At 42.1% G+C, this 12152-nt stretch overlaps 2 protein-coding genes across 6 annotated transcripts in view; one reads left to right on the plus strand and one right to left on the minus strand.

Annotated features, from left to right (window-relative positions):
• Cn (Kynurenine 3-monooxygenase cn) overlaps positions 1 to 6859 on the minus strand; it is an 8020-nt gene extending 1161 nt beyond the window's left edge. The window contains exons 1-8 of the mRNA XM_076817089.1: positions 6729 to 6859; positions 6540 to 6609; positions 5544 to 5734; positions 5328 to 5376; positions 3321 to 3408; positions 3079 to 3250; positions 2348 to 2599; positions 873 to 962 (exon numbers count right to left, since the gene is read on the minus strand). Of these exons, the coding sequence (XP_076673204.1) occupies positions 873 to 962; positions 2348 to 2599; positions 3079 to 3250; positions 3321 to 3408; positions 5328 to 5376; positions 5544 to 5734; positions 6540 to 6609; positions 6729 to 6779 (963 nt within the window). The 5' untranslated portion in view covers positions 6780 to 6859. The remainder of the gene's footprint in view (positions 1 to 872; positions 963 to 2347; positions 2600 to 3078; positions 3251 to 3320; positions 3409 to 5327; positions 5377 to 5543; positions 5735 to 6539; positions 6610 to 6728) is intronic.
• Positions 6860 to 11001: 4142 nt separating this feature from the next.
• The window catches only part of Hlk (hulk), a 50461-nt gene continuing 49310 nt past the window's right edge, over positions 11002 to 12152 (plus strand). For all 5 annotated transcript variants that reach the window (XM_076816976.1, XM_076816972.1, XM_076816977.1 and 2 more), the window contains exon 1: positions 11002 to 11419. In XM_076816976.1, the coding sequence (XP_076673091.1) occupies positions 11017 to 11419 (403 nt within the window). In that variant the 5' untranslated portion in view covers positions 11002 to 11016. The remainder of the gene's footprint in view (positions 11420 to 12152) is intronic.

The raw sequence follows: 12152 nt of genomic DNA on the forward strand, positions 1-12152 counted from the left end.
AGAATTGAAATAGCGTAATCGGTATAAATGATGCTTGCTAATAAAACGATATACAATAAAAATACAACTCTAATGCTAGGTAACGCGTCGACAAAGCATATAAGTCAGCGTTGCTCCGATGGGCGGTCCGAGAGCACGAGCATCCATCGCGTTTCCCAAAGCTCGCGTGGAAGGGGGCGCTCTAAACCAATGAAGTTGCGAGCATGTAACGGGTGGGGAGAACTCTAGTAGTGTGCGCGTAGGCTCGTACCCGTAGGCTTATATAACTGGGACTCCTGGAGCCCCAGTGTTCTACATTTTAGGAATTGGGGAAATAAACAGGAATTGACTAATGATTAAACAATAATATTATATAATTGGACGGAATAGACTTGAACAGTCCCACTCTCCCACCCTCTGATTAACAAAAAGTTTCTTATTAAACGATTTTTATTCAGCTTAAATCCTCTGTTTGTTTATATGTTTGTTTAGTTCAAATCTATATTGAAACTAAATTTTAACCCATTTCAAACTGTCCAATAGACTTGAAACTTTGCAGGCATACGTAGTTTGGTTGATAATGCAAAATTATGAAGAAAAAGAAACCCCCCCAGGGGTTTAAAAAATTACCCAATCATCAATAAATATAACTCATAACCACAAATCAAATCAATTTAATCGACATGAAATCAGCAACTTCATTGGTTACGAGCGCTACCTTCCTGAGCTTTGGACAACATGATGGATGCTCGTGCTCTCGGACCGCCCATCGGGGCAACGCTGATACAAGCAATGAAATAGGAAAATTATTTGTCCGACAGACTGACTTTTTTCTTTGCAAAAACTCATGGTTCGTAAATGTGGATTTCTTTAATTCATAGAATGCAACTCACAGCGTTCATCCCCTGAGCGTAAAATGGCACCATAGCGTGCGCAGCATCCCCAACGAGAAGAGCGGTTTTTCCAACGTGATAAGGGTTGCACTGTGGCGTAGTTGTGAGATATTAATTAATTAAATTACATCACGTGCAATAATTTTCTCTCCGACTGTGACTTGGTACATGACTATGTACTTTTCTTTCATTATAAGATTCCTCATAAAACTTTTATATGATTATACTCAAAGCGGTTAGGCTCACCAAATCAAATACAGAAATATTTCGAAAGTTGCTCAAACTACATAAAGTGGATTGATAAAATCCTGCAGGATTAAGCATGCACCACTGTCTTTGTTTCTGACACCTCGTTCATACTTTAAGCGCGAAAGAACTAGATAATTATTTCGTAAGTATTTTCTGTAGTATATTAAACTGCGTAATCTCCGATATTTAAGGGGCCGTGCTCAGTCAGGAGGCCGAAAAAAGGGTGGTCTTTGGAAATTTTTTACTCCGAAGCTATAACACATTTCTCAAAAAATCTTTTTTCCTTTTAAGGGTTGCATCTAGTACCGTGCAGCGTATTTTTTTTATTTAAAAATATTTATCAATAACTAAGTTATTGTCCATCACTCGAAGATTCTCTAAAAAAAGGCTTCTGCGGTGACCAAACTTTAATTTCTATTTTATTTTATTAAAATCGAAGATGTAACACTTCATCTATAGGGCCCCGGTTTTGTCCTGACCCTCCCTAAACACAGTCTCTTGCAGAGAGGTAGTAGGGGGCCACGTTTAGCGGCCCATACCCAGCAGGATATCGGTTAAGACCCCGCTGAGTAATCTGACACCTAAGTCACTATAGCTCGTAGAGGCACTACAGTATTGTCTCGTTAGCGACTCGCTGGTCGGGACCGGCGTTGAGTCGGTATCGTGAACAGAACCCTAATTCCGAGTGTTCGTTTCTCGCTTCTTTCTGGCCGGAGGGGGGAGCGAGATGGAACACTGTGTGCGCGGCGAGCGTGCGCGATGGTCGCAAGCGCAAAGGACAGAATGTCAGGCGTCCGAAAGACGGAACGAGACAAAACATCAACGCGTCGTCGGTCTCGTACCGTCCTCGCTCGCTTTCAGTGCCTCTCGCTCGCTCTCGTTCCATCTCGCTCCAGCTTTCGCCGGGCAAGAGTGAGACAAAAGTGGTGGGGATAGCGAAGAGTCGGTATCGTGTACACAAAATCGAGTCGCTAACGAGGAAATACTGTATACAGTACTGCTCTCGCCGTGCTTGACCTGGCTAACGCGCGCCGGCAGTAGTCTAAGTCCCCCGCGTCAGGCGCTGTTCACGCGTATGTACTTCGTATGTAATTAATAACTCGGAAACGCAGCCTCAAACCAAATTTCGTCATTCTTGATTTTCATCTTATTTTGGCATGTAGAATCGCTCGTTAAAGTTTCCGACACCTGTTACCGAACCTCAATCGTAAATCTTTGATACTTACTTTAATGGAAATCAGCGTTTTCGGTTCCCTTTCGAAGTAATCCTTCACCAGTTTCTCCCTGCCAATCAAACGCAAAAGATCGGGGAATTGTTCCTCGTAGAAGTCCAGAAGCGCCCGCGGCGTCTTCAATTTGTCGAGAGTCGCGAAGGGCGCGAAAATGTTACCAGTAAAACTGTGGTCATCGTTGGGCAAGGCTATCATCATGAACTCACCTCGCGGCCAGATGTGAAGGTGATTCCCGCTCATCGCGAACTTGAACAAAGTAAACGCGAGTGTTTTCACTCGGCGTGGCGAAGTGCGTCAATAGGCAAACAGAGATTAATAACGATCGTGTTACTGTACCGCGGCATAAACATAGTTTTATAAATAAAATTTCATTGCGCTTCATCGAGGAATGTTCATCATTCATCGGCGGTAACACAGCATGGTAGATTGTATTTTTACTATTTTTAGACAGTAAAAATGTTTCAGCTTGTATTTGTATTTTTTGTTTTCCTGTGTGTTTCTAACATATTGCCCAACGAACGATAGTCATTTTTTTTCCTGTTTCCCTCCTCTCTCCTTCGGGTCCCAGCAGCAGCGACGCACCAGGAGACAGGTGATGGTCACCCATCTTTCCCCAGTACGCCGCCCCGTGATGATTAACTTCGGTGATCTTACGGGAACCGGTGTTTCCATCACGGCCATGGCCGCTGGTATATTTCAGCTGTTTCAGAACAAGGTACACCTACCTTGTTGTTTTTATCAGCTGGTACAAACAACTCAACGTAACCGTGCTCGATGTACGTTTGACTGCAGTTAAAAAGTGGCCGCTTCATCATTATCCTCCTGATCGTCGAGTATGCACCATCCGCGCCGATGATCAAATCGGTCTCTACTTCTTCTGTTCTTTCACTTGAGGTACTAGAAAATTCAGTGTTTTCAACGTCACGCAGCGATTTCCGGAGCTTCTTCTCAATATAACTATCCTTACTCTATGACCTTCAGTTTTCCATTTTCCAGATCCGCGTCCACGATTTTCTTGTTAAAATGGAAACTCACTTCTGGATACTTTTCGGCGGCTGTTTTAGGTGAACCATGAGTAAATCAGAAGAGAAAAAGAATGAGCTATTTTGAGAGATAAAATTAGCTAACGATTAACTTGATGTATATGACACATTTAGAACGATGGTGGAACCTCGATTATCTAAACTAATTACGGCACATGAGCGGTCTCGCGAAGAAATGTCGTTTATTGGAGAGCTTTGTGTGTTCAGAGATTAAATGAAAATAAGATATTTTATGCGGAGGTTTAACAGTTTTCACTGTTCGCTGTTTTGACAATATTTCTGAGGTAAGCTAACATATTTTTCTTAAAGTCCTCAGCATGAATATTTTCTTTATCATTTTATACCATATTAATACTTAGAAATGTGTAGAAGGGTTATGCGAATGATTCTCGGCTTTCTGTTATTAAATGATTTTACTGATCCTCGATCATGATTTTACTCGATCCTCTGTATGTTTGGTGTTTGTTTGGTGTATGGTTCAAATCTGGCAACTCAATTTTCAACCACTTCCACTCATCCAATTGTCTTGCAACTTTGCAGGCGTCTGTAGTTTGAATGACAATACAATTTTTTAAAAAAAAGTCAAAAATAAAGAATAAAAGAGAAATGTATATAAAATCCAAAAACACTAGGAACTAGGAAAAATATAAAAATATATATATATAAAAAATATAAAAACCAACATCATGAATGTTAAAAGCAGCATTAAATACAGTATCAAATAAACGGTTTGCAAAAGCTTTTCACAACAATTATGGTTAAAAAATTGATAAAAGAAAAATTAAGTGAAAGTAAAATATTTTTAATTATCCACCATTGAGAGGGAATAATTTTTCCTCATTTTCGGCGCAGATTGCACTCCGATATCTTTTATAGTTCAAAAGATATACGAAAAAGGCCTCAAATTCTTCAACCCGGGCCGGGAAATTTCGAATAGCTCTTAGCGACGTTAATTTGAAAGAGAGCATCCTAAAATTTTCGAAGCTCGGGCATTACTGCTGTCCAGCGGTCGCTGGCAACCCTCCGAACGCTGGGCCGGTGCATGGATGTAGTGGAATGCGTCCGTGAGGCGCTGTTGCCATTTTACCTGTTCGCGCGCGCGTGGGTTGCAGTTTTAACGGATGACATTGTATAATAGAGGAAAGTTCCCTATATTGGACCACTTAAGAAAGTACCTTCATATTATAAGACGGACATTCTACACCTATAAATATTCTGGATAAATAATCCTCGCCTGCAAATACTTGACGTAAAGAGTGGTGCACTTTTTTAAATTTTCTAACATAACTTTAGAAGCTAATTTAGCCTGTTGGCTCCTGATCCCGAGCTATAGATATTGCAACGAAGGTATCTAACAGTTCGAAATTACTCCCACGGCGCAGGTTTCTGACTGAGACCGCTACGCATTGAAAACCTCATGCTCTCGTAAGTGTGTTGAATTATAGTACCACTGGGGTGTACGCATTTCACGCGTAAGACTGTAAGAAGTACAAGGCGGCAGTGAGAAGAAACTTGACACGCTCGAATTCTTGCGGCTTCGTGCACTACCGCGTCATCGGATATTCAGCAACGCTTTTTTCAGATACAAAGCATCTCGTGTTCGTTCATGTTCTTATAAAGAAAGATACAGCTGTATCAAAATATCCTAGTCTTACGCCATAAAGAAAAAATTGCCACTTGCGAGCGTTTTCGAAGGGGCACCATGACGCAAGTAGTATAAGTCAACGAATCAACAGGCACAGTCACTGTTATAAAAATTAATCCAAGATCTCTGAATGACGACAGGGTGAACTTGAGAATAAAAAAGTTTGTAATCGTAGTAACAAAGATCCCAATTGTGATTTCGATTTCTTTATCTTACGAAAATTGATATGAATCTACGAATGATGGGAGATTTGTCTACAATTACAGGCGATCGTTTTTTCACTCACCATTTAGCAGCACCACGTTTAGATATCGTCTGCTGACAGAGTAAATACACTGTAAGGGACAGAGTAAAATTAAGAAATTATGCGAAGGTGAAAATTTGTGTATTATCCTTCAACGTGTCAAAAATACGATTCGACGAAATAGAAACCCGTGAATTTGTGATCAGAGACTTTCTAAGAAGCGAACTGAAGTTACTGTTAAGTTACTACATCACTTACGTTCCCCTTTACGTTATCGTAAATAATTTCTTTTAAAGTGCCATCTTTATTATGGATCATTCTGCCACGCATGGCAATGCCATGACGATCGACCAGTGCTTCTTCAAGGCCGACTGCCCTCAAAGCTTCGCGACCCCTGACTGATAATGCCAAGTCGATGCTCTGCCCTCGAGAATCCTCCACCCGGATATCTGTAAACAATTACACCTATTGCCAGTTTCCACATCGAAATCTCGATTTAAAATATCATTGTCAGTTTTAGAAATCGCACCCCTTAAGAGGGCTTCCTAGTCAGAGGGCGGAAAAAAACTAAATTGTTCGGGAATTTAAAAAAAGAAACAATTACGCTGTCCAACAGCCATTTCGGAAAACGAATCCGAAAACCGTTTGTCGCCATCGTCCTCAGTTTTCGAGAAATTCGATTTTTAACAAAAATGCAAATTTTCAACTTTGAACATCTTTTGTGTCGAAACAGTAATAGTTATTCGGTTGCTTGTCGCGTCAAATTATTCTATAAACCCTCCCGAATACAACGGTATAAGTTATTGGTGCATTATGAACATTTAAATATATTTAAACAACAATCAAAGAGACAAGAACATCCGAAATTCACCCACTTTTGCAGATATTTTTAATTTTATTTCCAAAACTAAGGGTCTAGGAGAAAATCTGACTACTCCACGCGACGCGGCAGATATTTTTCCTTCGGAAAGCATCAACAGAAGTGGTAAGTCACGTTTTGTTTTCAATACAGAAGCGAAATAGTTTCGCAAAACGTGCGGCGGCGTCAGTGGTAGTCAACGGCGGCGCGCGATACACTGGCGCTCAGGGTCACAAAATCGCTTAACGTTCTACTTTTCGTAACGCGCGTCGATTGTACCACCGGTATTTAAGAGTTTTCGCGAGCAATCGTGCAGAATTATGTCAAACTTTTGCAAAAATTAGTTAAGGAACTAGAAAACGACGGAACACTGAAGTAATGTTTAGTATATTCACCTGAGCGAGATTCGTATACGGACACCGAGTGGCCCCTTTTCGCAAAGAAACAAGCCGCCAGTGCACCAACCTGAAAGTCGATGTTCAGTACCAATTGCACCCAAGAAATTAGTGTAAAAATATAAGGTAAGGTTTCTTTTTATAGTCTTTTTCGTGGAAAATTGTTTTTATACAAGATCCAACACACACCAAGCCACCCCCGACGATAGCAACTCGCGACTTTCCATCGGCAACCGTCATGGTATTCCGTCCTGCACCGAAGCCACTGATCAACTACCTGCCCTAACGTGATCCACCTGCAAGAATATAGGGCGAACCGCGTAACGCGATCACCTTAAATTACACTGTCCAACAACGTTGAATTTTTTTCTTCTCTGTTTTGAATGTTTTCAATAGCCGTTTCTTATAGATTTTTGTGCGCTGAAAACGAATCCGTAAACTGTTTATCGCTATCATCCTCAGTTTTCGAGAAATTCAATTTTGAAAAAAACTGCAAATTTTCAAATTTGAACATCTTTTGTGTTGAAACAATAATAGTTATTCGGTTGCTTGTTGCGTCAAATCGTTCTATGAACTCTCGCGAACACAACGAAATAAGTTATTATTGAATTATAAGCATTTAAATATGTTTAAACAACGATCAAAGGGAAAAGGCACTATATCGCGCGCCGCCGTTGACTACCACTGTCGAAAAAGGAGAAAGAAGCAACGTAGAAAAAGAAATTGCTGGGTGGATGAAATGAAATAGTTATATATTTTGAGTGGGTTATAATAAATGGCGTACATAAAATATGTCTCGCCATTTGGGTCGACGCAGACTGCCTCGGCCGCGCAGTAATGCCGGCTAACCGCCTAACAACACTTCTCTGGCAACGCCATGCCTCGAAACACCTATCTGGCAACGCCGTGTCTGCCGCGACGCGAGCCTACTACATAACCCAGAAGACCTACTCTCGCGACAGCACTCGCAGAATACGAACCTGGTTCGTATTTCGGAAGCAACTGTCGGATAGTAATATTATTATGTATCCACTCGAGAGCAAGTTGCAACGCGTCCGCTGTCTGAGAGTTGAACTCGGACGTAGTGTCCACTTGCGACAAATACTCTCGAGAGCTTCTCGCGCGAGTTTTACTCTCAAGTGTACACGTATCTTGTAGTAACAGAAGTATACAGGATTTTGAAATTTGCTGGGATCTAGATATCATATATATAAATAAGAGAAGTATATGAATACGTTCATAAATACACGAAAAAGATGAAAAAAAGAAAGATTTGAATTTAGTACTTATTTTCAAAAGTTATAGAATATTTCCATTTACAGCTTACATTTTAATTATTCACATTACTTATTGAGAACCATTATTTACATTCCCGTAGATAACATAACCTAAAATATTCAAAACATTCGCATCCGAAAACTCGGTTCTTTCGAGCTACTCGGTTTTTACGGGTACTCGACTCGGCTCAGAACCGTGTCTCGGCTCGGTCCGAACTTCTACCGCGTGGAGGCTATATGGCTGTCAGGTATACTTGTTCAATAAATTTGTACAAGTATACCGTAATACCGGTCAACAGTGACCCGTGATTTTCACGGTTTGAACAAGTGCGGTCGGATTCTACTGTGTGTGTGGGTCTGTATCTACGCGTGCCTCCTGCGTGTACGTACTGGGGATCACTGTTCCGCGTCAGCTGTTTCGGCTTTGAACCTCGCGGCCCGGAAATTTCACCGCTAATATTCAACTGTTAATATCTCGAGAACGAAGCCTCGGATCCCAAAACAGTAAAGGACTTTTTGATGTCTTTTTGCAGCAGGATATTGCATGTTCCGGATTGTCCCTCAATTCTGGGACACCCTGTATACTATAGCACCAGTAGAAGTAGTGAGTAATAGACAGACATACTAAGCAAATTGTAAGAAATCGTACATGTTTCCGATTAATTTTCAAAATCGATTATTTCGAAAATTAAGCCCTAAGCGAAAAAGTTTTATCCCACATTTTCGGCTTATTTTCATGCATATAAACAATCAATTTTTTATTATATCTCGGATTACATTCCACTGTGCATGGGTACTACAACCTGCAGTCTAGAGATCCCTTTACCATGGATGATGGTAGCTGAAAAAATTCTACCAAAATAGCATAAAAGTCGGTGATAAAAGCACAGAAATATTATAAGTTATTACTAGACTAATCTTAGAGTGTAAAACTAAACTTATAACAATAAATTGAACTAAGATAGTAAAATCTGAGATCAGACCTCAAACACCACACGACGTCCCAAAGACGTCCATTTTACGTCTGAGACGTAATCGAGGCGAAGACCGGCCAGAAAACGTGAATTTTGCCACTTGGGCATCTCACGTTCAGAAACAGAGGAGTATCGTGCGTTAAAGTAGGATAGCAGCGTAATTAGGTGAGCTGGTCATCCACAGATGGCGGGCCGGTCCTCACTGCGTACTTTGAAACACGCGCGCTTCCAGCGGCATGGCAGCGCGTATCCATCTTGGTGACTGACGTCAAGTGGCTCTCTAACCAATTTCTAATAGTTGTAGTCCTAATAGTCAAATGTTTTTGCTATTTTATACTTTGTTTATAGACGTGCCCAGATTATTATTGTTACTGGTCTATTAATAGAGAATAATATACAGCGAAAAATGAACACTAATAAACATTATCTTTGAAGTAGACACATGTAAACATTGAGAGGATTGAAACCAAACAAACATTGTGAGCGTATTAGGCTATGCGTATCAAGGCACATTTCGCTCATTTCGCTGCTTATTTGTATCTCGTTTGTAACAACGCTTTTATTATACCCTGGTATATTATATTCTATTGATAGTAAATACAGTCTGCCCTGAGAGCTCAGTTTGGCCTACACGTTGAATGCTTTTTGCTATCCCCACCACTTCTGGCTCAATTCCGTAGAGCGAAGGCGAGAGCGAGACAGAGCGACTGAAAGCGAGCGAGTACGAGACAGACGACGCGACGCGTTGATACTTTGTCTCGCACCGTTTTCGTACACCTGATACTCTCGCCTTCGGCAAGAAAGACGCGAGTAACGGTCGCTCGGAATCGCGCCCCCTCTACGTTAAATGCTCACTGCCAGCGCGAGCCGCGAGCTCTTAACGAATAAACACTGTATGTATTTCAAATTAATTTGTACTTGCCAGAGGATGTCGTTGAGGAAGTATAATACTGAAATATCAAAACCGTCGGTATCCTTCATCGTTTAATACATTATCCATGAAAAACTACAATGTTTGAAATTCTTGCTGTATGACGATGAAACATTTGAACATTTTCTTGAATATAGTATATATCACACTTAGAAATTTCAAATAATTCGTGATGCGTTGATTTTTCAAACCCCTTACTCTAGTATTATACAGTGCTGTCTCCACACGTGATCCGGTCTCCAGTCTCCAAGACTGATTTTCGCTATCACCACTACTTCTTTTGTAATTACCGCGACGGGTAAAAGTGACTGAGAATGAGTGAGAAGGCACCGTAATTTCTGACTTGTCGCAGTCGCGCCCCCTCTCACTCGCCGCTGCAGAGAGCAAAGGCCGGTCCCAACGCTCGATCACTTGTGGAGACAAAACTGTATGTACCCGCAGTAAACTCTCGCTATCGGCTCGCGCTCGGGGCTGGCGGCGAGCGCTTAACGTAATGCGTCGACGATTCCGAGACCGCCGATGTGCGCGAAAGAGAGACAGAGCCTAAGCACGTGAAATACGAAGCGAGACAAAGTATCATGCTTTCTTTCTTTCGTAGCCGACGGTAGCGTCGTGTCAACTCTTTTGTCCCCTCTCGCTCGCTCTCAGATTCTCTCACTCTCGACCGAAGGATTCCAAGAAGTGGTGAGAATAGCGACAAGCGCTTAACGCATAGTTGAGATGAGCCCTAGCGAGAGTATACTGTACATATTTTTCATACAGAATGACGAAAAGAATTGACCACTCTATAATAGTTAATAGTAGCAGTTATAAACGAGGTTATAGGATGATATATTTGTTTTATCATATGTACAACTGTTTCCTCTACTACTTCTCTGTATTCTGAATGAAAGTGGCCTGGACACCAAATTTGAAACTTCCCTAAGGGGAACCTCCTACTTCATACGTCTGGCTCAACTAGCTAGGTAGGAAACACTGCGGTCCCGCATCTGCAAACGAGTTTGTGGATACTTGCGACCCTTGGAAAGTGATACTTTCAGTGAAGATTTAATCAACTCTAGCCTCATATGCACCCTCATAAAATTCTAAGCAAACACTATAAAGAATCGTTCCCAGCGGATAAGAAGCAGAAAATACGAGGAGTACCCAGAATACGTAACATCAACATCTAAAAACTATGCTTCCCGTCAACCCCAGGGGATCCACCGGAGCTAGTCCAGATCCTCCCAGTGGGCCGCGTCAGGGGATGACGCGAGGAAGCTGAAAACGGCGACGTCCTCGCAGGGACGTTGGCGATGATCGTCGCGTTGATCGTGACGCGTGGCGTGGCTTTCGTGGTTGCGCCGCTGTCCGAAAAATCAAAAATAGCCGGTGTGCCAGTCAGTGCGGCGATGTCGGCGGCGAACGACGTTTCGGCGGTACGGTTCGGCCGGTGGTGGTGGTGTTGGCGGAGACGAAGGAGGAGTACTACCTGCGGGCCAGCGATGCCGACGGGATACGCGAAGACGATCGTCCTTCTCGGTGTACTAGCGGTGATATGCGCGCTCCAGGGCACCGTGGACGCCGCCGGAAGGACGAAATCGGACGAGCCTCGGGCCAAGGGAGGTCACAAAGATGCCGAACCTGTCATCGAGGAAGTCAATGCAAAGCAGCTCGAGCGGCTCCTCAATGAGAAGGATTTTGTTGCCGTGTATTGGTGTAAGTGTTTCAGAGGGTCGTGTCATTTTCACCCATTCACGGTATCACCTTTTACTGAAACATTTCTTGATCATTCACGGGAGGACGGGCAGCCCCCTTTTCAAGGGACGAATCCGACAACGATCATACTCATGAATGTACTCGTTACTCGCTTCCAGCACTTCTTTTGTTCTCTCGTGATGTATAAATCCCATTGAAATTAAAGTTCAAGACATTGGAAACGCCTTTGGAGTGTTCGTGAGACCCTCAGGGGGATTTAATTCAGCAAGTTTTCTATTGAAAAATTTACACATCGTCGCATCGATAAAATGTATCGCCATTTCTGTAATTGCTCGACATTCTTCGTGCCTGCGCAATATCTTATCTAAGAAGTATAGTAAATTGTGCGCATTTAACGGATAGTCGTTTTATATTGTTTCGTGAGGGAATCTGGGGGATATTTCAGGGAGCCATGTTCAGAGTAAACGGATAAAATGTACTAGGTCCAGATGTGCATCCATTGCTGCTTTATGCGCACATGTGACCCTCGCACGTGTGACCCTGCACGTGCTTCTAACGTACACGAGTATGCAACTAATATTTTGCGCTTAAATGTGGTATTCTATTTAGAATGAACACTGACATCAGCAAAGTGTAAAGTGAAACTTTGAATTAAACAATGTTCACAAAAGTACTACTGTCTTAATATCCTTGATAAACATTTCTCAGGCGTTATTTCGAGAAATGTTTTAAT

Source organism: Andrena cerasifolii, chromosome 7 (genome assembly GCF_050908995.1).
Source record: "Andrena cerasifolii isolate SP2316 chromosome 7, iyAndCera1_principal, whole genome shotgun sequence".
In the NCBI taxonomy this organism is placed as follows: domain Eukaryota; kingdom Metazoa; phylum Arthropoda; class Insecta; order Hymenoptera; family Andrenidae; genus Andrena; species Andrena cerasifolii.